Raw genomic sequence first — 24,539 nt, 5'->3', positions numbered from 1 at the left:
TTCCAGTTAATTTTCCATTTTCCCAAGCTCTCGGGGGACAGAGCTGTGGACCTGGAGCACATCACAAGCAGCATCCAGGCCTTGGGAATCTGATGGATTTATGCTGACGCCACCTCGCAGCCCTGCAGCCCTGTTTGCACGGGGAGAAGGAGACACTGAGCTGAGAGGACAGAGCTGAGAAGTTTCTGAGCTTCTGGGTGACAGGGGCTGCTTCAACTCAGCTCTCCTAAATCCCTGAACCTAATCAATGTTTTGGGAAACATGTAGAAACCTTTTGCATATTAATGAAGTGATGTTTGGTAATGGATGACAGCTCCAAATAGGGGTTTGAGCACAGGATTGGGCTTTTTCTCCTGGGATTTAAACACTGGTTTCCTCAGCCCCTTAAACACAAACCAGAGGACAAGACATTAATACTTTATGTACTTTTAATTGACTAGGACTGTTATTGAGTTTGCTCTTTGCAAACCCCCATTAATATCCACGTTTCTTGTTTGGAAATCTGTAAAACTGAATCCTTCTGCAAAATTACACTAAGCCATCTTTCATCCTGCTACTTAGCAAGGACCTTTGGTCCTTGTTTCTTGCCTCTTTTCTGCAGCTCTAGCACTTGTCAGTTTGTATTATGCATGCCTGTAAATAGCAGAAAATTAAAAAATATATTATCCAGGTAGAAGGTTGTGGAAGTTTTATAATGCAGGCTTTGAATAATCCCAAATTATCATTGCAGTCTTAAATTGAGTGTGTGTTCATGTAAAAATGTATAGTTGTATGATGCATATACACATTGTATGTATTTATATTAATATATGCATATACAGAAACCTTACAAACATTTCCTTCCATCGTTGGAGCAAGGCTTCAAGATATGGCAGGAGATTTACCACTGAAATCAGCATTGTTGGATGACAAGAGGAAAAACACTAAAAACAAATCTCATGTGTGTTTTGCTCTCTGAATTTGCTTTCTTTTGCTTTGGTGGTAGAGCTGACCCTCCTCCTGGAGATGGCAAAGCACCAATGAGGAGAGAGGTCCTGAAGTGAATGCCATTGTTTGAGTCAACCCTGCAGATGAGAAGAAGGATGGGGAGGCTGTGTGGAAAAAATACAGCAGCTCTGGATTTTCTCAGAGAACTTGTCAAGAAAAAAAAAAAAGTCTTCACTGCTGGTATTTTTGCATTACATATTCAGCATTCACAACAAACTCAATGCCAAGAAACAGGGAGTGCACTCTGAATGAGGTGAGATGTGGAGTGTTGACTGGCCCTGTTTGTTCCTCTCTCTTTGAGCAGGCAATGAAGGGTTAAAAGGAGCACTCAGACAGGAATTCCTTGGGCAGAACTGAATTTCTGGTGTCTGTAATCCACCTCCCGGGTCAGGGAGCAGGCATGGAGAGTTCAGCAGCACAGAACCAGCAGGATGGTTCCGGGTGCTGCTTTCCAGCTGCCCTGCCTCTCAGCACACCCCAAAAACTCTGTCCCCAAATCCCAAGGGACACACCCAGGGCATGACACACTGGGCACTTTAGGATCACACTTGCTGCACTTTTGGATCCACAAGTTTTGTTCCCCTTTTAACAGTCTGAACTGTAAAATAATAAATGTGCATTTGCAGCCTGTTATCTGTGGGTATTGCCAGAGATATGTCATCTGATTATGCATGTAGGTAGCATTTAACATAATCTGCCCTGACACATTCATAAGATAAGACAAAAATAGTGTTTTATCACCGTGCTGTAGCAGCCTCTTATCAAGCTCCAAAGTCTTAATTAGGGATTTCTCTCCAGGTCCCCACTTGCCTGATGACCATATAAATGTCTCAATTAGATAATTAATACAGGCCATAATGCATGATAGTATACAGCAATTTAAAGCCCTAGGCAGGGAGTTCAACACAAATATTTCCCTTTTATAGTGCTGGGAATTCAGCTGGATATGTACATGTAGAAGTTTCTCTTATGATATTGATCCCACTCTTTAAATGATAGCTTCTGTGAGGAAATGCTGTTGTCTCCATTCTTCACAAACTCTGAGAGATGAGAGGATATCGGGTTGTTCATGATACTTGGCATAAATGTCATTTTGTATTTTATTTCAAATCCTAGTCAATATTTTGTCTGTAGTTTGCAGACTAATGTACAAGATGTACACATTCTATGGGGGAAAACCTACCCAGTGCTTAATTTATATTCCAAATATATTATCCCTATTTTTCCTTAACAGAAAGCTTCTTGCAGGTTTAAACTGGGGTTTTGAAATTCCTTATCCCCTTCTACCACTGTAGGAACTATGTCTAATATTTAAACAAGTTTTTAGTGAATCCAACTAACACTGAGAAATCTTAGTCTCTCAGTAATACAAAGCCACGTTTTTAAATTTTTTCCCTTGATTTTTTTTTTCTTTAAATGCAAGTGGTATTTGTTTTTTCCAAATAATTTCTGGGGATAAAACAGTCCATGACAGGATTCACAGTGTGTGTGTGACTCTTGTCTCTGAAATTAAAACATTCAAACTTGAACCTCTTTCCTGGTCCAGCCAGGAACAAGTGGGAAAAAAATTCAGATTAATTTCCCAGTAGAGGCAGCTGGATAGGTGGGATCCTCATTTCTGAAGACCTCATGTTTGCTCCTGGAATTGTGGGAGCAGTGTCTGACCCAGGCTGTGCATAAACAGGACAGAAGGAGCTGAAAATTGGACATTTTCTCTCTTCGAATCTCACATGTTCAGAAAGGTGATGTCAGAAACCAGAGTTAATTGTACATTGCAAGATCCGAGGCCAAATTTACAGGGAACAGAAATAAAGAAAAAAAAAGTATCAGAAAGACAGACAATTTGAAATTCAGGTGAAGAACTGAGGTCACTGCTACTGAATTTGTGGTATTTCCTTGGAGATAAACAGTAGGTTATCAGCAGCTCGGAAAGTTTGCTTACAGTTGTATTTATTCTGAAGAAAAAGTCTGTTAGAGTAAAAGAAGGAAGTGCATGAACAGTGGAAAGGCAGAGGGACAAGCCAGCCAGACTGATGCCACCACACAGAGCTGGCCTTGGGAAAGAGGATTTCAACACTTGGAAAACATTACAACAAATTGTACAATTCTTGCATCACACAAAAGATAGTAAAGTTGACATACACTGATTAAATCTTGGAAAACCTAAGGGACCGGGATTTCTGGTGGTGAAGCTACAGCTAAACTCAAAAACTTCCCAGAGAAATTGTAGACCACTATACATTTATTTCTAAATATGTAAATGCATGCCCACAAAAATGTAAATATCAGAAGAACCATGCTGTTTCTGGACTTGCACCTGACCCTGTTCATGGCATTTGAATTTTGCATTTCTCCTGTTCTCTCTAGAGGACATTTTGGAGAGCTACTCTTCCTTACCATTGTTTGGAGCTCAGAAATTATCCGAAAACATAAATAATATAATATCCAATAATATAAATAACTCATACAAAGTTGCTTGGAGTACTTCCCAGTACTTCCTCTAAAACTGAAAATGGTTCCTTCTTCTGTTACTTATTTTGCAGCTTTTATATTCATTTCTATCAGATTTTCTGGTATAAAGCTGATTTTCCTGTGATATTTCTTCCTCTCCTGAGAAATTCACATGTGTCTCTAACATCTGTCTCAACTCCATTCAAAAAGGGAGGGGAAGGGGTCATGTGACATTAATTTTATGGATATACAGGTATTTTTGCATTTCTGTCAATAAATAATTTGTTTTTTTCAGGAAGAAGCTGCAACCTCTACCTCAGTATTTTTCTGAAGCAGAGCTAATGCACAGCAGCTAAAAATAATCTCATGGAACAAAAATGAAAAAAACAAACCAGAGAAGTCAATGCTGTGAGTTAACACTGACATATTTTTACCAGAAAAAGACCAAAGAATCAGCAAAGCATCAGCTTGTTTCAGCAAAATTTATAGTAGTAATCAGTTCCTGTACAGCTTTGATACCCTTTCGGCTTTTGATTCTTGATTTAAAGCACTTCTCGGGGAGTGTTGTGAATAAACCAGCACCCCGCACACAAATACAGTTCACAAAAGGCACTAATCCTCTCCCCAGAAGTTCCACCTCCTTTTTTAAAGGCCTCTGCTCAGCAGAGCAGCTCACACGGGCAGATATTCACTGGGTTTCAGTGGGAGGCAATGTTTTAGGGTCCTTAGTTGAGGTAAAAAGTGCTGACTGCCAGGCTGAGCTGGGCCAGGCTGCAGACACATCACCTGATGGGTGTGCAAATACAGAGCTCTGAACCTGCTCCCCCAGGAGCTGAGAAATCCACCTACAGACCCTGTGGGACCCCAGAACCTGAGTGTTCCCTGACCCACCCTTTCTGTCCATCCCTCATTTCATAGGACAGGCCCATGGCAGAGAAAAGGAGTAAACTCCTCCATGGACTGGGGTTAAAGAAATTCCTCCTCCTTTTCCTATAAAGCAGGACAAAAACTTCCTGACTCCTGAACTGGAGCCTCTGGGACTGCACAACTTTGCCCACACGATCCTTCCCCAGGACCCTCAGACTGAGAGGCACCTTGAGTGCAGAATTGCTTGGGGCAAGGGCTCACAGCACTGCAAAATGTGGAATTTGTCAAGATTATCTTAATTCAGGATGTTTCTTGATGTAAGATCTTTGTGCACTTCCAATCAGCAAGAAAGGAAACCTGAACAGTGGAACGAGAGCAGCTGCATCTCTAGGTCAGGACATCCAGGAATGAACGAGGCTTGGGGATGTATTAACACCAAGATATTGATGTAGATCTCTGCACACATTGCTAATTTAGCAACACACCCAAGGTCCATGGATCCTAGGCTTGAAGATATTCATTATAAGACTGAAAATTCATACCTACAGACCCTGCCCAGGTGCAGACCCTTCCCCTGAGCATGTGGAGGTGTCAGCTGAGGTTATTTCATCTTTAAAGAAAATACCAACCAACCATCACAGAGGGGCTGTACTTGGAAAGTCACTAAATCAGAATTTCTGTGTATAAATAATGGCATGAAAAGCCCAGTGGTGGTGCTTGATTTGTGGAATACACAGAGCATTCAGGCTTGTACAACTTTCAAGTAAATAATCTCTTGAGTGTGTAACTTGGCTTGTTGCACACCAGGTAATGAATCCAATTTTGTGGGCAAAAATTTGGGTGTCAAAATGCCAAAACAGCTCCTCTGCCTGCTGCATTTCCACTTCTCCTGGGACTGAGGAGAGCAGAAGTTGCAAGCTTGCATTCTCCTTCCAAATTTCCACCCTGGTTTTCAGTTGCATTGTTTTTGGAGGGTGGGAAGGATTAGATGTACATGTAGATATGTACTAAAAAAAAACCTATTTTCTACTTTTTTTTTTTTTTCAGTTGATAAAATATGGAGCATCTGTTTTAAAAATAAGTTCTGGAATAACTGCAAGTATTAATGAAGTGTTTTCCTTCAGTTTTATTTGGTAAGTACTTCAAGTTCTAACAACCATAAACTTAGAGAGAACAATACTAATAATTAAAAAGGAGCAGAAAGAAGGCAAACAAAGCTTTCAAAAAATTAAAATTGTTTTCTGAAATCCTCTGCTTCGGCTACTACAGCAGGGCTCAATCTTTGGATTTCTTTAATCTTTTGTATTGGCCTGTTCTTCCCCCTGATTTACCCGGTGGCACAGAAGGATTAAATCAGCGTAATGGACACTTGTTAAGTGTGTGCATCAGTCCGATCAGCCTGGCAGAGCGGGTCTGTTCCTCCCCGGCAGCTCGGTACCACGGGGATGCTGCGCTGTTTAGAGCACCACTTAGCGGCAGAAGCCGACCTCAAATCCTCCCTTCCGAAATCGGAGCTGAGGCTCTTCTGAGTGAAACCACCCTGGAACAGCGCGTCCTTCTGCCCTCCTGCCCGAGCTCTCAGCTCAGAGCCCCGCCAGGCTGGGTCTGGTGCAGCTCAGCATCCCTGGCCAGGGCAGCATCCCTTCCCCAGGGCCAGCTCAGCATCCCTTCCCCAGGGCCAGCTCATCCCTGCCCAGCTCCCTTCTCCCTGCTCCTCACATTTGGCCGTGCCCACAAAGACATTTTGCCTGTGTTAGTGGCCGATTGAAACGTTTGACCTCGAGTTGTGGGTAAATAAACAGGTGCTCCTCTACCTGTTATGCTCAATATCAACACAAAGACCAGAAAATAGGAAAGCATCACAAAGCAGGCTGAGGATGTTCCCTGCTTTCAGCAGCCAGAGCATATCCAAACAATTTGGGCAGGTATTTTTCTCTGCAGGACATTGAAGCCAGGGATGTTTATCACATCATATTGAAAGAACTTGTTCTCTATATTGAATTTTAACAATGTTAGCATGAACTTTCTGGCTTTGGGGATATAAAGAGAACTAATCAGTGTTTAGAGATAACTGACCTTATAATAACATCAATGCCTGGAAAATTAAAACAGACAGATAGATATCCCTTTTCTCACCAAAACTCCCTGAACCTTCCAGAGGGATATTGTGCTGTCATACCACAAAGCCTGCTTGGATGAGACAAAAGGGAGCTTGATCAGGACACATGAAGTAAAAATTGCTGTTTGTTTCCAAAACACTTACTGGACAGGCAACAGCAGGCTACAGAATTCAGGTTTAATTCTAATGGCACCACCTCTTGTGCCATTGCTTTGATTTTATTTTTCTGATTGTTTTTTTACAGAAATGACTCTCTTCAAGCCACAGATTAGCACAGGATGGTTGTAAGCGAATACAAAACCAGTAATGGTGGAGATGGCAAATTCTGTTCTTACTGTAAAGCTCCTCACGAGCTTTGGCAGTTTCTTCCCCAAGCCCCCTCAGCTGTCCTACTTCTGGCCGTGTGCTCCACATCAGTTATTCCAACAGAGTGCTGAGAAACAATTTTTTCAATCAGTTACGTGTCCAAATTGCAAAGGCAATGGCTCACAGAGTTGTGTGTACAATTACTGAGATTCCATGCGTGCATTGGGTAATTTCTCACATAAATGCACTTAATTAGTCATCTGTGCATGAGTTTTCCTATTTGCATACATACTTGGGGCAATTTTGCATGCAAATTAAGCACTTTTTATATATATATATGTAAAAGTTTGACTCTCATCATGTTTACTAAACAGAAGCTTATGTTAGATCTGGAAGAAAATAATTGAGTTGTCTGACAGCACACAATACAATGTGGTAGCTTGCATATGGATTATTACAGTGTCTGCATCCTGCTGAGGTTTTCCCAGAAAGGTTATTAGATTTATCTCTCATTAAGTACTTAAGGATCAGCTTGCAAATGATTGTTCTGGTGAAATATCTGCATAGGTGAAGTCCAGGTTACCACAGCTTGCACCAGACATAATTTGGATTTGTTGTTAAAATCTTAAAAATGTCCCATCTAAATCCTGTGCTGCTTCTGGGCTTCGGTGAAACCTGACCCACGATTCTGCCCCTTCCTGCTGATGGATCAGCACAATCAGAATCACTAAAAATGAACTTTAGTAAAACACAAGCCTGCCAGTAGCTCACACCAAAAGATGGTACAGGAATATCTCCCACAGGTTTCTCTCTCAAAGAGATCAAAACCACTTTTCAGCTGGGGGTTACCCAGTCTGGGATGTTCCAATATTTTCAGCACCTGTTTGTGGGTCCTGGCCACAGCTCCAGTCTGACTTGAAAGCCTGTGTGCAGCTGGGAATGGATTGGGGATGTGAGAGCACAGGATCCGCTGGCCAGAGTTAATGGGATAAATGCAGATAATCTCGTTAGATGAAAGCATGAACTTGAAAAATTAATCTTTGGAGTTCAGGCATTTCTAGACACTGGCAAAAGCAGCAGTTACTTCATGTACAGAACTCCACCAACATCAAAACCAGCCTTTATCAGCTGAGCAGCAGTCAAGAGGTGACTACCAATGGTAGTTAATAAAACTTTAACCCCTGTGACTCTGCTCTTTCTCTTCCTTTCTGTTTATGCATGTGTGGAAGACTCTGGTTTTTATTGTTCTTGGCCTGCAGTCAGTCCATATTATCCATGCATGTGGTGCTCCTAAATAGTTCCCTTTCTTTTATTTCTAGGCTTTATTTCACTGAGGCATGTAATATTAGCATTGTTATGTAATATTATCATATTGTTACCCTCATTTGTAGCCAAATCACTGCTTCAGGTAGTTAAATAAAGTTTGTATACATCTTTAACTCGACAGGAATTGCAAGAAGGCAAACACTGAAAATTTTTCATTACTTTTCCTAATTGGAAGTAGGCTGCATTATTTTGAGTATGGGATATTCTGTCACAAAGTAATCCCTTACAAGAGCACATCTCTCCCTCTCTCCCCTCTCTCCAAGTTCTCTTATCCTTTCAGTTCCACTATTAAAATCCATAGCTTGTCAAAGCTGTCTCTTGCAAAGTGCTTTGTCTTCCAGGTGGTTTTTGACCAAAAATGCTGACAGCTCCAGAAAATTAGTTCATATTAAACAGGTAACTGGGGCTTTCTCTGAGGAGTTCTGCCTCAGCATTTACCAGGCACACACACAATTTACAGTATCTGCTGCAGTGCAAAAACTGTTGGCTATATTTGTAAGGAAAAATGTTTGTGAGGAATACCAACAAGCTGGGTGCCACAAAAGGCTGAGAGAGCTCAGAACATCACTTCTATTTATGTTTTACCAATCTTTGCAGAGGAAAATATATTTTTTCTAATAAAGAAGAAAAGAATATACTGTAATATTAGAAAGGCTGATCTGAACATCATGTTTTTGCTAGATAAAAGAATGATCATTTATTAATACTGCTGGTTGTTGCAGGGTAACTTATTTTGAGATTTGGACTGGAATAAGTTACATTACTGTGAACATTTCAATGTATATGGGGCCAAGTCAATCAGGAGAATGAAATGGTGATGAGATTTGCTGCTGTAAACAATAACAACAGCACAAGCTGCAAGTCTCAAAAATTCTCATTTTCCTTCAGCAGCCACTTAATAAAATTATTATTTATGTTGATATTAATTTGGAGTTTTCTGGCTTGTGATGAGTAAAAATTAAGGAACCATAAGGTTGGAAAGGTCAGATCCTGCCCCCTTCCCCTGGTACCTGACTGAAAGTGGAGTAAGCATTCCAATGGCACAGGAAATCACAGGCACAGGAGTTTTTAGGGAAAAAAAATGATCACGCTCCTCCTGAGCTGCTGAGGGCACATGGAGAGGGTGGGGAGGAAATCCCTGGGTTTATGTTAGGGTTTGATAAGGTTCTCCCGTTGCTGCTCCAGGTAAAGCAGGTGATGACCCTCCAGGTAACTCTCTGTTCCTGAGGTGATGGCACAATCTTGTTTAAACACGTGCTCATCTGAGGAGAGTCTTAAAATCAGTTCTAAGTTTGTGAAGGCTTTGGGGAAACTGGGAATCTGTGGCCTTCCTCCTGCTTGTAAAATCACAGCCTGGCTATTCATCTCTTTTTTGTACTAAATCTGGTGAGATTTCATTGTTTCCATGAATATCAAGCATTGCCTTATGGAGCAGCCTGGGAGCTGCCTGCCTGCTGTGTCAGGGAGCTCTTGCAGTTTATTCTCCTTGGTGACTCTGAGAACAAACCTAATTCTGCTTTTCTGTTTTCCTTTTTTTTTTTATTATTTTTTGGGGTTTTTTTTTGTTTGTTTGTTTGTTTTTGTTTTTGTTTTAATACCCCTTCTTTAAACAGCAGTCTACTGCAAAGATAGAGATCTACTAAGCCTCTTGGACTGCTTTTTCCTTTTTCCTTTGATTTTGCAAGAATAGAAAAAACGCCAAAAAAAAAAATAAAATTGAACTGTTAATTGTTTTGCACGGGTCAGTTTTGTTTCACAATATTTTACAAAGAGTTGCATTAGTATAAGGTGTGTTACCTCACCTGAGGTGAAAGAGACATGGAATTGGGAGTTTGAAATTGATTTTAATATAGCCATGGCTGGCACGCTGCCACTAATGCCTGCACAGCTCAGTGAGGAGACCACAGTGTGCCTCATAATTGGAGGTCAGACTGCACCAGAGCTGGCCTCCCTTGGTCAGTGTAATTAAGTGAGCAGGAAAGGTTTGCACAGGGCCTCTGAAGCTGTGTTTTCCTCAGAGCCATTCACATGACCAGCTGAGAAGAAGAATCCCTTGGATCCACAATGTGCGGATGAGTAGGTAGCCTAAAAGAGAGAAGGTTCAAATTCCTTGGCACTGCAGCCTGTCTGGCAGGACTGAAAATGTGATTTCAAAAGATCTGTTTGACCAGGGAGATAGCTGTGCCACCCCCACCATTCCAGCACACAGGGAGCACATGCAGGGATGGAATCAGCTTGGACTGAAGCATTTCCCATTCCTGTTCAGTGCAGCCTTTTCTTGTGGATTCTCTCTTCGAGTCACTTTCTCCTCTGTGATTCATCATTTTGTCTTTAGATTTTGTGCTGGAGCCAGATCATAGGCAATCCAGAATGTTGAGCTGTGCCCAGCTATTCATGTAGTTCCAGTTGCTGTTACTTAAAAAAATTACTGAAATGTACAAAGTCTAGCTTTTACCATGAGTTATTTTCCTTCTGTGCTTGTGGTCTCCCTACTTAGGAGCATCCTTTGTTTCTTCTGTTGGTTTCCACCAAGATCTGGTAGAAGTCTTCTCCTGATCATTAATTTCTCCATAGCTCTGATTTACATTTCACTTCCCTATTCAGTTCCATCTCATCCTCTCTTCCCTACGCATCCTTAGGAGATCCCAAATGCATATTAAATCTGAAGGCATTGCTCATTCATCTCATTTTTGAACTGCTGTCACAAACACATAATTTGCCATTATCTATCAAACTAAAATCATCATTACTTCCTGTTGTGTCCTTTGTTACTACTTCTGACACAGACCCAAATTAGTAATAATGACTCCAAACCACTGGTCACCCAGCTGCCTCCTACTTGAAAAGCAAGAATCTCCAGATCATACAGAAGAAACCCACAGTAAGGTCTGCACACTGTATTAATTTAATTTCTTCTTGTTTATCACACTTTTGAATAAAACCACTTTTTATCCTTGGCATCTGGGCCACAACTATTTACTCGAGTTTAGGGAAATATTTACTTGTCAGAGAATTAAATGGGTTAAGCCAGCGGGAATATTTCCCAGATAAGGAATTCAGATATCAGCCCTAAGCTAGGAAGGCAAAAGCCTCTTGAGACTCTGTTTTCTCACCTCCTGTCCATTTAATTTGTTATTCCCATGCTTTCACGTACTTGATGGCTGCTTGACAATTTTATTGTATGTTGTACAGTCCCTCAGTGATCACACCTCCCTCTCCCTGGCTCCCTCTCCGTGGTCACACAGCTCACATCCAATACTCATCTCCACCACCAAGGGTTCTATTGTCCCCTTGGTGTGGACGTGCAAGTCCCACTGCTGTCAGTAGGAATTACACGTGTGCATCAAGGAGGGGAAAATCCCTCGTGTGCTCTGCGCTCCTCGTTATCCTGGCACAGTCAGCTCTGGAGATGTCTCATCTATGAGCCTTTTATTCTCTTGGGTGTTGTGAGTACAGCAAGTTGCCTCCTAGGATCAGCAGTTTTGCTCTTGAGGTGTTTAGCAAGTTGATTTACTGTGCATGTGTACACTCTTAAGTGTCCTCATCCCGCCGACCCCACATCTTGCAGCACCCCTGTGTTAGATGGTGGAGCTTCCTATTTCCTTTTTGTGTGACAACACCAATTCCCAACCAGCAGACCCTCCCAAATAACATATGTTCAGGCTCAGCTCGGGCCTGCCATCTGAAAGTTTGGGAAAAATTCAGAGGGTACAAAAATCTAAATGGCATATTTTAAATTTTCTTTAATTTTTTTTTAAGATCCAAAGGAAGACATTTTATAAGCACTTTATGTGAGGTGCTGCTGAAGAAGGAGGTAGTTCAAACAGCAGCTGATCAGTTAAAAAAACTATAATTCCTTCCAAAATTAATTGGAGTGTCAAGAGTTGAAGGAAAATGGTGGAATGAAAGCAACCACACACATGAACCAGAGATTTCCACTGTCTGAACATGGATCTGGATTCTCCCCTGCTCCTTCTGGAAACACCTCAGTTTGGGAGGCACCTGCTGTTTCACACCGGCCACCGTTACTGAAAATACAACTGAGAATTCAACTCCATTTGCAGCCTCATTCCTTGAGCACACAGTTTGGTACCACAGCTTAGAAAAGCGGGATGGCAAACTAGTTTGGGAAAAAAATCAATTTGCCATCAGATTAGAAATCAACTGTAAACATGTTGAAGAATTCTTCTTTTTTTTTTTTTTTTTTCACTACTGCTCTGCCTTTTCTTCACAATCTGTTGTGGTGTCAGACTTATTTTGATAATACTTGTAGAACTTGTCATATTAACAAAGTTATCAAGCAGAGCGAGCACTTGCACAGCAGCAGCTGTAGTCCAGCAAGAGTCAAAATAACTGGCCATAGGTATTTGAAAAAGAACATCCACACTGTAGTTCCCCAAATCCAAAATATCCTCAGTAGTCTCCAGAGTACTTGTAGTTCTATTTAAATAACAACTGCCCTTAAACCTGGAAAAATCTGCTCCAAACTTTGAATCTGAGGATAAAGATAAAAGGGAAAAAAAAATCAGATTTTTAAAAATATATATTAGGATTTATTTTTGCTGTAATAATGTCACTCAACTATTTCTGCCACTGTGGAAGTGCTTCATAAAAATAGGATCTGCATTAAATTCAATACAATGATGGCATTTATTTAATGTTATATAACAAACTTAGAAATACTTGTTTAAAAACAAAATAAACCCCATAATCCACTAAAACTGTAAATTGGTGGGGTTGGAACAATCTTTTCATTATTCTTGTCCACAGAGCTCAATACAATGAGGCCTCAGTTCTTTGCTAACGTCTCTAGGTGTTAACACAATGCTATTAAATCTACTCAATAGCCAAAGATGCAGCCAGTGGATTTATGCGTCCCATTCCTTGGGAGACGTGCAAATCCAACAGAATGCTTTAATGGCCGGATTTTTCAGCTGCAATATCTGATTTTGCACGTACATCAGATAATATGCATCTATTTATGCAAATTGCTGCCGGATTTATAAGCACAAAACACTCATGCCTGGGAATTCCTGTGCGTGGCCTTGAGCTGGAGAAGAAAAGGACGGGATTTGGGTGCCAGGGCCCTGCTGTAGGAAAGGAGCAGGAGCCACACTCTGCTCGCAGCCACTGCTTTCAGTTTCCTGTGAAATTGACTGAAGTTTCACTTTCTGACCCTGTGTTGAGCTGCCTTTATTTTTACACCAGAAATTTGCTAGTTTAGTGGAGTTAGCTTCCTCTGCTACTGATGTGGATGTGGATCAGGCCTGACAAGCCTATTTTCCTCTAAAAAAAGCAGGGCCAGGCTCAGGCTGGTTCACAGACACGGTTGAGGAGGCAAGCCTGGCACTACCCATTTCTCTACCCTATCCTGAGTTTTTCATCTCTGGATATATCAGTTTTTTCCTCCACAGTATGTAATTTTTTGTAGATTTGCTATTACTCCCTGATGCCACCTTTCTTTCCCTCACAGCCTGGGCTCTGCTCTCCTCGTGATACCCTCATGAACCCCTGGACACGATGTTTCCTGCGAACACTCATTTTTCCTCATGGGATACACTTGTTTTTCACCTGGCCATGTTAGTTTTTTGCCCACTGAGCACATCTTTCCAGGGCTGTGTTAATTTTCCCCTGGATATGCTGCTTGTTCTCTTGTGGGCACATGTAAAGAGGGCTAGAGGAAAAGACCTCAGGTTGAGACAGGAGAGATTGAGATTATACATTGGAAAAAAAAATCAGTTATGGTGGTCGGGAATGGGTTGTCCAGGGAGGTGGTGGAATCACCGTCTCCGGAGGTTTCAGAGATGTCTGGATCTGGTGCTGGGTGATGGTTGGAGGTGACAGTGGCAGAGCTGGGTTGGTGGTTGGGCTCGGTGATCAGGGAATCATCGGATCTGAGCTGGAAGGGGCACAGATCTTCAAACCCAACCCTTCAGTGAATGGCGGGCATCAAACCACGGCCCTGGCACCATCAGCACTGCGCTCCATGATGTGAACCCACGATCTCCCTGCATGCCGGCTGGCTGGGCTTCCTTCCCAGAACACACCAGCTTTTCGCCACAATTCGGACGCGTAAGTTTCTCCTCCGGACAGACGAGGCTCCCGCGGATCGCGGAGCTCGTCAGGGCGCTGAGAGAGGACGCGACAGCGCCGCCGAACCCCTAACTCTTTCCCTTTCCCCCTCCACCACCGCCACCATCATCATCATCATCACCTTCATCCCCTCGCTCCCCCCGCGGCGGGGCGGCGCCTGTCGCTTTAAGCGGCGCGTGCCCGCGCGCGCGGGGCGGGGCGCGGCGGCGGCGCGCGGCGGGCGCTTCACCTGCAGCCCGGAGCGGCCGCGGGACCCGGCCGGCTCCGCTGCGCTCCTCGCCGCACCGCCAGCGCTCCGCTGCGCCCGCCCGCCGCCGACATGAGCGCCGGCCCGAGGCGGCGGCTGCTGCTGCTGCTCCTCCTGCCCGTCTGGGGCTCGGCGGCGGTAAGTGGAAACGGGCGCGGAGCCATCCCCGCCGCGGCTCCTCCGCGCCCGCCGCGGCAACTTCGGGCTCGGAGCGTGATGGTGGTGGGTGCGCGGAGCTCCTGCCGCCGCCCCCGCCGCGCTGCGGTTTCGCACCTCCTTTTTTAAAATCGAATCGCCGCTGTGCAGTTTTTAATTGTTGGGGTTTTTTTTTTTTGAGCCGCCGCTCAGGTGCCGCCGCGGTACTGGCACAAGTACGCTCCGCGCTGCGCCTCGCCGGAGAAACTTCGGGGGCAGCGGCGCGTCCCGGCGCGGAGCCGCTCCGAGCCCCGCGGAGCCCCCGCGGCCGCGCCGCGCTCCGCGCCGAGCCCCGCTCCGCCCGCGCCCGCTGCAGCCCCTAACTTTTATTTTTCCAAGCCTATAAACCCAACCGAGCGGGCCCGGATCGAGCCGGGGGGTGATGCTCTGAAAGTTTGGGATTTTTAGGGTTTTATTCCCACGGCGCCTGAAATTGAAGGGTTCCTGTAGAACATCAACAAGCGCCTGAACGCGTGGCTGCAGTGTTACAGAGCGAGCCGGGCGGCTGCTGGCTTTCGGGCTGGGCTGGCTGCGGGAACAAGAGCCGCTTATTTTTCTGCCTCCATCCCCCGGTGCCAAGTAGAATCCGTGAGGATGTCCCGAGCCTTGTGGAGGCTGATGGGTGCTCAGGAATAGCCCCGATGCGCTCTCCCCTAGCGAGCACCGCTCTGATAACGGGGCGATTTCAGATTCGAAGCCCGCTGTCCTCGGTGAGACCCTTTGAAATGTTTCCCGATGGCAACATCTTGCCAGCCGCGGTCAGAGTCCAACAGAGCCGCCGCTTCCTTGCGCTTCCCATGCAGTAGCTGGCATCCGTCTCCCGAGCGTGATTTTAAGCCGAGTACATTGGCTTGTGTTCTGCTTACTAAGCTCCTCCGAAAGGACCCTTCTCTCCTTTTCGTTTCCGTGCCTCTGGAGCGGCGCAGCCTGTGTGCGGGAGTGTCTGGGGGTGCGGGGGGCTGCGGTGCTCCCCCGGGAGGCAGGTGCCCGCCTGGAGTTGCACTTTGCGGGGAGGCGCCGCTCCCCCGGCTGCAGCCGGCTCTGGAGGCGGCGGAGGTGCCGGCAGCATCGCTAAGCGATGCTCTGGCTGGCTCTGCCGACAGCCCGGGCGCGTTAGAAATCCCCTGCCACCAGCACTTGTTAGTGCGTAAATCACCTGGCACTCTGCGCGCATAAATCACGGGCTTGTGTGCTGTCAGCGAGTTCCTCCGGAGATGGGGTCTGGGACCTTCCCTGCCAGGGAATCCCAAGGAGCCTGGGCTGCTGTGCCTGCGCTGCCCCGTCCCCGTGGCGGGGGCTGGATTCTCTGCTCAGTCCAAAGTTGCAGCCGAGTGTTTCGTTGGCTGCTTCTCTCTAGGTGCTGGCGCGTTGTGCACGATTCTGTGCATTGTCACGTTTTTAACTGGGGATCCCTCCTTTCCTTCCCACTGCCGGGGCAAGAGCAGAGCCTGGAGAGTCCGACGGGCTCCAGCAGGCAGAGCCTGGGATGCTGCTGCGAGGGTGAAGGGGAAGGAAGGGTGTCCTCACCTGGTTGCAGGCTCCTGTGTTTTTTCCCCTTCCATACTGGGGTCTGCCCAGTCTCTCAGTAGCAAACCTCGGTGGTTTGGATGTTGCAACATCAGGCCTTAGCGTGTCTCCAGTTCGAGCACAGCGCCTTGATGAATTGCTGCTCTTTGTTTCCTCCCCTCTTCTGACAGTGCCCAGTATTCCAGCCTCCCTACAAACAATGCTCTCTTGTAGTCAGGCAAGTATTGCTGGCCCATTTTATTTTTTGCAGCTACAGTATGGATCCACTCCAACAGATAGGCACTCTAACACAAGCAACTTCTACTTGCACACTGCTTTACTGTTCAGGTTTGCTCATGCCTAAACACTTCATCACTGGGTGCAAAATGTTTTCCCAAATGACAAAAGTCATGGTGTGCATTTCCCTTGTTTTGTTTTTGCAGGCACACAATGGGGATCTTACAGTTAGACCCACATGCAAGCCTGGCTTCTCAGAACAAGACTACACAGCATTCATCTCCCAGAATATCATGGAAGGGCAGAAGTTACTCAAAGGTAAGTGGAATAAAAAGCTTAATAGCTTCTGCAATAACTGTATTTTCAGGAGGTGAAAGGAGGCTTAAAGATGCTGGTTTTGATGGTGAAATTGTCTGCAGAATTATGTTTGTAGGAGGATGAAACACTAAGTGGTTTACCTGAGCACAGTTTTGAATGCAGATGAATCATTCCAAGTCCGCTGCTGTCTGCTTCAGGTGGATTGTTTGTTACACCATGCGAGGTCATCACTTTACTCTTGAGTCTCCCACTCCCACCCTGTCTGAAGGAACTCTGCATCTGATATTTTAGAAAGTATTTTTATGTATGAAATTCAAAGATCCCTAAATTATCTCTGCTTTGAAATGGATGATAAAGCAGACGTTGTTGTTGGAAATGTGGTAAACAAGCCTACAGACATTCTGTTCACAAATGTGGCATTCATTTTCATTACTGCCCCACTGAAAACATGAAAACACAGGCAAAAAGAAACTACCAATTAGCTGTATAGTAATTGCAGGATTATAACCACTTTTGTGCTTGTAAACTCTAAGATGTCTTCATAATCCAAATAACAGTAGATTATCCTGTGTATTGCTCTGTATCCTTCTCAAGTTAAAAATAATTAAACTTTATATTTGCATGACACAGAAAAATACTTTATTCCAAGAGAATTTTTGAAGATCAGAATTCCAAACCCCCAGCAGCCCAGGAGGCTGGGGAGCACGTCAGGACTTGGTGCTCTACTCAAGGCTTTGTAACTGTATTTTACAGTGTTTTCCTGAGTACATTTTGCTTGCATGCATGTCTCTGTGCCAGAAAGCTGGGATTTCTGTCTTCCTCCAGACCAAACACCTGCTCCATTGCTTTGATTTTTCTCAGAAGAGAGGGGGAGTTGTCAGTGTTCTCTCTGGCTTCAGCAGAATCCAGGACTGGACATTTTTGCTCTGCATGAGCTGGCAATCACTTTTGTTTCTGTGCCCAGTTGTCTTAGTGTTGCTGTTCAGGAATTCTCTTGACTGGCCTGGCATTAATTAGTAGACCTTGGGGAGTTTATTTTTAGTTTGAAGGGTAACCAGAGAGGGAATTGAGATGGACAAACTCAAGATTATACAACCCTGAAAAGACCAAATACCAATAGTTTACACCCTTTGCAGCAATTTTTCCCAGACGTGAAGGCAACTTTACAGGTCAGCGTGGAAACTGGGTAGATTTCATGCTCTTTTAGCTTTGCAAATTATTTGATAAAAAATGTTCTCTGAGTACTGTAGAAAGCCGTGTCATAAATATATTTGCTCAGAAGAGTGGTTTCTTTGCAGTTTAGTGCTTGATAAATTGTGCTGTGTTTATGGAGGTGGACAAACAGGGATGGAGCAGAAGGGTCTGCTCAGAGGCATTAGATGGCTGTGACTTTCAGAGCAGCACAGTGGCTGTCATTGCATTTCTGGTTTAACTGATAATTTTTAAATATGAAATTATATTTACACAGGCTGTCAAGTTGATTTGAATGAAAATATATTTCTATTTGATTTTATCCTTTAGGGACCAGTTGTAGTTTTACATTAGTCATGGCAACCCTGCCTCTGGTTTAGGGCTGAACTCACCCTGGGGACATTATGTATCCATGCCCCATTTGTAAGATTCACGTCCTGATAACGTTGTCACAGGTTCCATGATTTAAAAGCATTTTCTCAACAAAAGAAGGGAAAAAAAAAAGTGCAAGTGCTGTGTTTGCTAATAAGAAAACTATCATCTTTGCACCTTTTAATCTACAGTCAAATACATGCTGTTGTTTATCATGGGAAGCAAATATATCTAATTAATTTATACAATAATGGGCAAGAAAATTCTTCTTCATGCTTGTGTTGTTCTTTATATATACTCTAGCATGTAAAATTGGTAGTTTTCCAGTTTAGGTTTAATTTTACTTCCTAGCACTTGATGTGTCTGAAGCATAAAATGTTTATCTCTTTCTTCCATCTGGGTGAAGTATTGTACAATAGTTCAGACCAAAAATGGGTTCAGATTGCTTACATTATCATGTTTGATAGATTGACATATGTACTATTTCACACCATCTTACCACGCAGAGCTCTGCTGCCAGCAGCTACCACCATCTTATTCATCAGCATTCAGTATTTCATCTGCAGGCCAAATGGGACTGTTTGCCTGAATTAAAAAAAAAAAAAGAAGAAGAAAGAAAGTAGGCAGAAATTCACCTGTCAGTGCTTTCCTGGAATCTGGGGGTTGGAAAAAGTGTGTCTGTAGCTTGGATGGCTCTCGGGGTATTTCACAGAGTGAACGTGAGGGTGTTTATGGGTAATGCTCACCTTGTCCTTAGGAAGGAGAGGTGGGCTGTCCTGGGGCAGTTCATCCCTGAAGGTTTGTCCGTCAGAAATCAGGGAGCACGCAGCGCTCAGCATGGTGGTGAAATTCCTCCACACCATGGAGAAATTGTGATGTTCATGGTTCTGTGAGGCAATAAATAAATCTAGCATTTCCCTTTTAAGCTTTGCAAGATCCAGCTCTCAAATGTATGCACTGTTATGAATGCATCAAAATGAAAGTGTTTATAGTATTCTAGGTTTGAATCAAGTTAAACAGATAATCACTGCTTATAATTGGTTTATTCCAATGGAAATAGCTTAGCCTTAATTTGACAACAAGAGCTTTTACAGAGTCATTGTTTTATTATAAGTATGCCGTAAGCTATTAGCTACTACTTTGTGGTTCATCTTATTTGCCTGAGTCAGCTCTCTAACATGCTCAAAACATACAGATTCTAGCAGGAGCTATTTGTTACACAGTAATTAACTTGTTTATGATAAATGGATGGGAGAAATGTCGCGGCATTTTGTTTTATGTATAAATGAAAAGCATCTGCATTCTAAAAATTTCATGTTAATTAGACTTAAAATAGTTTTCCCCAGTAGTGCCACAAATACCACACGCTGCACATCACTGCCAACACTGTGGCCTGATGATGGGGTGGGAGCTGAGGTGATTTGTGGAGCCAGTGCCTTCCTCAGAAATGCCATCACCGCAGCTCTTAATGAAAGCTACTGGGGTGTAATCTGTTATACTTTTTTCTCTTTGTTTTTCTTTGTAGGATAATAAATTTAGTCTTGATCACTGATGCATGATAATGTTTAAGATAGCTTTGTTAAGTATTTTCTTCTTTAGCCTGAGGCAAAGATCTCCATGTCTGCAGTATGGCAGAGGACGATTGTGGCACGGGGATCTTTTCCTCTTTGTTAATTATTCATGCTAACTTAACGTGGTGAGAACATTGGTCCTGAGGGGTGGGGAGCAGGGGCATGTGGGGCTGCACTGAAGCAGTTGAGCCGTGTCCCAGGGGATCTGATTCCTGATGTGAACTCAGTGTTTGGGAGTGATGGAGACCAGCGGCCTCTTGGGGAAGGAGGGAGAGAAGGAGTAGGATGCTGGAAGTGGTGAGCAATATGATACTCTTGCTATTGGCTTTGTGCCCTTTTGGATTTTTTGTAGTGTTTTTTAAGATTATGATTAATAAGAAAAGAAGTTTTTCAGAATTAGAAGTTGAGGTTTAATTGGCATGCCGTGAGGCTGTGGTGGCTGGGAGTGGGTGGGATGACATCAGGGTGTTGAATGCACTATTCTTCCATCGTGACCCCTCCAGGGCTCCAGCACCTCTCAAACACACCTAACAAAACAACTCACAGCAGACACCACGAGCAGATGAGAGGTAGAGCCACTTTTTTGTGTTTTCTGTGCATCCCTTTGTGAGCAGGGGAACTTCTCTTGTGTGGGCAGCCACGTTTGGGGACAAGTTTGTGGCAGCACACTTTATTTTCATGTGGGGAGATGAATAAACTCTGCCAGCATGTTCTGCTCTAAGCAAATGTATGAAACCAAAGTTAGCCAAGCTCATGCAAATGCATAAAAATGTAATTGCTTCTATTCTAGGATTTTTTACTAGCATGATTTTTGGTTTAAAAAAATACATAAAAGCTTTATTGGAATACCACTTTTTTTTTTTTTTTAATAAGAATTCACTATAGAGATAATCTCTTGTAAGTTTTTGAGAGGTAGGATGTTCTTCATGGTCAAAAGCTTTTTGTTCTCTCCACTGAGATTTCAAAAGCTCCATCCTTTTTAGCCCTCACCACATCCAATATTAAAACTCAGGAAGGCTGTGAATGCTGTTTAGAAAATATTGGCTGCGTAGACCAAAAAACCCCAGCATCCCCAGTCTCCCTGGGATAGTGGAGAGTACTGTAGATGGTGCAGGCTTCCCGCTTTTCCTGGCTTTAGAGTCCAGAAAATACCCAGTACCCACCTGCTGTCAGTTTTGGCAGGAGCTTGGTTTCCACAGGCGGGTCAAGGCATGGATCTGAAGGGTGTGTGGATGTCTGAGGCTGCCCTGCCCACAGTCATGCCTGTGTCTTCCAGGTGCCCTCTGCTGTGTCCTGTGGGTGCTTTTGGGCAGGGAAGAGCCTGAGCACTGCTGGATTTGTTCTGGTGTTTGGTGAGGTTGTTGAGCACCTCTTGGGGTTGCTTGGTGCTTGCAGCAGCTCTGCTGCAGCCTCCTGGAACAGCCAGTGCCTTCTCCAAGCTGCTCAGAGTTGAAAAAAAGCAGAGAGGCTTTTCCATTTGTGTTTTCATTATTTTCTGGTCTGTGATTCTGCATGAAAAGCAGTTACTGCAGTTATTGTACACGTAATTAGCTTCACAGTTCCCTAATAACATCTGAAAGTAGGAGAGCGGCCCTGGGAGCCCAGAACTCACCCTCACCTTTCTTCACTCCTTTCTTGGAGGAACGGGGGGCAGGCAGGCATCAGCTCTCTGTGTTCAGCTTGCACAAGCTCCAGTGGAGCTGCCTCTCAGAAAGCACTTCTCACATTCTGCAGGACAACTTCTTTTAAAAGCAGTTTCTCGTGATGGGCACGTTGCAAATCAAAACCATCATTTCCATCATGAGTTCCAGGGGAGACCCCAGAAAGAGCTGCTGCCGAGCAGGGAACTGCTGATGCCTATGTATTTTTAATGTTGTTCTTCAGATCTAACTTCTGACACAAAAATGATGTTTAAGATGACATTTTTATCTAAATAAAATTGCAGTTAATGAGACTGGAGTAGTCAATAACACTCTGTAGAGTTAATCCCCTTACACTGTTTAATAACTGTATATATTGCTTTCTAGTTCAGAGCTTTGAACCAAATTCCTCAAACCCAAGCAAAATTACATTTTTCTGCATTCTGGGGAGTTAACTGATTTTTATCTGGATAAATCTGCTTCTCCAACAACAGACTTGAAGCTTCTCTGTTTTTTCAGAGATTTGTCTGCTAGAGAATTGTGCTGCTTCAAATTAGGCATTCTAGATAGGTATTAAGGAAGAAGATGAAACAACAATTTCTATTGAATAATTTATTCATTTCTTTATTTATGCTTAGGCTTTTAGGAAATAAGCTGTGTCTGGAACAGTATCAATTAGTTATTTATTGTGAAATACCTGTTGTTTTGAACACTAAGCTGATCATTTTAGGGCTTTTAAGGTTGGAAAATGTTAATTTTCGAGTCAGTTCTTTGTACAGGAATTGACTGTCACTGACAGAGCTCATGAGCTCTGATCTCACAGAGCAGATGCTGAAAGCATTCTGGAAATTACGGTTTTTGCATGTGGCAATTGAAACTTATTTATTCTAGCAGTGAAATATTTTCTTGCCTAATTTTCATTGACCTAATGCCAGTTCTCATTGCCTAATTTCATTGATATTTATATGTAGGCCTCCTTCTGCCTTAATTTCTACCCTGGAAATGAGTCTCATGCTTTTTTAGATGGAATTTATTTCATTGCAAACCCAAGCTGGGGAAGTACTTGCTTCCACAGCAGCTTGGGCCATGTGCACAGCTCATAGAATATTTTAGCAATATAGATAATACTTAAAAGTCTTATTTGAAGGGCAAGAAGAGATTAAAAGTACAGAGGATAGGATTTCATTGGAAATCTGCTGCTTAATGTTTCTCATAGAATGAATTTGAGTAACATAGGGCAAGATGGGAGTTGGTTTGATTTGAGGTTACTGGTATATTCAGAATTAAGGCCATCGCTGTATCAAGTGGAATTTTTTATTTTCAGGCAAATGGAAGTAGTAAGAACTAAGACCAGACAGAGGTGTTTGAAAACCAAAGACCAGTCCTTGCCTGCTTTGAGAGGTTTGGCAGGGGGATTGGGATGAGCCTGTGACTGATTCCAGGCAGATTTCCCCAGGATCCTGATGTGGAGCACTGTAGAGGAACCTCTGCAGGCTCCATGGAATTGACCTGTGTATCCCTTTTTTGTGTATGTAAACCTTCTGTGCTCTAGCCAAAGCTTCTGAAGAGGATTTGGCTTCACATTGCATTTTCCTTTTGGTGCCTGCATGACCCCCAGGGCTGTTTGTCCAGGTAAAGCCCAGAAGTGTCCTTGGCCGGCCCTGCCATGGCAGGGTTTTCTTACTGCTCAGGATGCCATGATATATTTGTTTAGATATTTAGTTTTAATATTTATTTATTAGTATTTCTGAAATGAGAGTGCTGGGATTGTTTAAGCCTGGAGAAGACTTTATAATTGTGTATAAACTCCTTGTGAGAATGTGCTGAGACGAGGTGCACAGAGGAAGGGCAGAACGAAATGGGTGCTAACACTGAAATGCAGGACGCTGCCCTGAAATGTGGGAAGAAACTTCCATCCTGAGGGTTGTGAGACACTGGAGGAGGTTTCTCAGGGATGCCATGAGGTCTCTGTTCTTGGAGATACTTGGAGCCCACCTGGAAGTGGTCCTGGAGCCTGCTTTGTCTGTCCCTGTGCTGAGCAGGGGCTTGGGCAGGCAGCTCTGCAGCCTCCACTGGGCTCTGACCCTGGGAGACACTCTGCAGGTGAATAGATGAAAAGACAGAGGGATGAACTGAGCTTTTCTTCAAATACAAATCACACAGCTTTAAATAAAAACATTGCAACAGCCTGCAAAACGTGATCTATACTGGGAAATTGTGTTTCTTTAATTTCTTGGAAGCGCGACCTCTAAAGAGGGAATAATTGAAACACCAGGGACCAGCATTCAGCTGTTTGCTTCCATTAATGTCCAGACTTAACCTAGGCATAGTTTGTCTCCTGGCATAAGGAAATGTAGCACTTCCATTGAAAAAGCACTCAGTTTCCTCTTTATTTTTAGCAGAATGAAAGAGAACATGTGGAGCTACCGTTTAACCCAAAATATTTGTCTTATAGCCAGCTACTTCGCTCCTTTCAGGAGGATGTTTGTTTCCTGAGCAAGTTTTCTGCGACATGAAAAACGCTTGGGCTGAACAAGATCTCTTTTTGCCACAGGCTTGTGATTTCTCTTGTTTATGTTCATTATCCCTAATTTATTTATTAATTTTGGATTGCAGTTGCACAGAAGGAGCGTGAAGTGGCAAATGCTCTGGCATATGGGCTGCGCTGTCCCTGGGAGCACTCGGCCGCCCCGTGCCTCGCGACCCCAGGCTGCAGCATCCACATTCCCCTTCCCTGCTCCCTTTAATACAACAATTTTTATTTTTTTTCCATGCCCTCACTACTCTGGTGGCACTGTTGTGTAGCAGAGAGCCAGTGGCAGTAACTCGGGGCTGTGCTGGTTGTGCTGCTCGCAGGGGTCACATCAGCTGCAGCCCATTAACACGAGCCTGGTCATGGCAGCCACTGTGTGCAACGCACGGTGGGGGTGTTGGAAGCTCCTCCAAGGACCCTGAAGATATGTATGGGCCACCCATGAAGGAGGAAAAAGTAAAATAGATGCCCTTTCTGCTTTGAAATGAGCCAGTCTGTTTTCGTTGATACCCAGAAGCACTGCAGTCATTAAAGGCTATTACTATGCCTATTATAAATCACAATTTCCTAGCAGTTCAGA

General features: G+C 43.8%; 1 protein-coding gene across 2 annotated transcripts in view; it reads left to right on the top strand.

Annotated features, from left to right (window-relative positions):
* Positions 1–14,332: 14,332 nt before the first annotated feature.
* Positions 14,333–24,539, top strand: part of CDH4 (cadherin 4) — a 419,557-nt gene continuing 409,350 nt past the window's right edge. Inside the window, exons 1-2 of one of the 2 annotated variants that reach the window (XM_038159241.1) lie at positions 14,333–14,534; positions 16,541–16,652. In XM_038159241.1, coding sequence (XP_038015169.1) covers positions 14,469–14,534; positions 16,541–16,652 — 178 coding nt within the window. In that variant the 5' untranslated portion in view covers positions 14,333–14,468. The remainder of the gene's footprint in view (positions 14,535–16,540; positions 16,653–24,539) is intronic. The other variant, XM_038159242.1, reaches the window with a different exon arrangement.

This window comes from Motacilla alba, chromosome 20 (assembly GCF_015832195.1).
Source record: "Motacilla alba alba isolate MOTALB_02 chromosome 20, Motacilla_alba_V1.0_pri, whole genome shotgun sequence".
In the NCBI taxonomy this organism is placed as follows: domain Eukaryota; kingdom Metazoa; phylum Chordata; class Aves; order Passeriformes; family Motacillidae; genus Motacilla; species Motacilla alba.
This window is presented reverse-complemented; position numbering and strand designations above follow the sequence as displayed.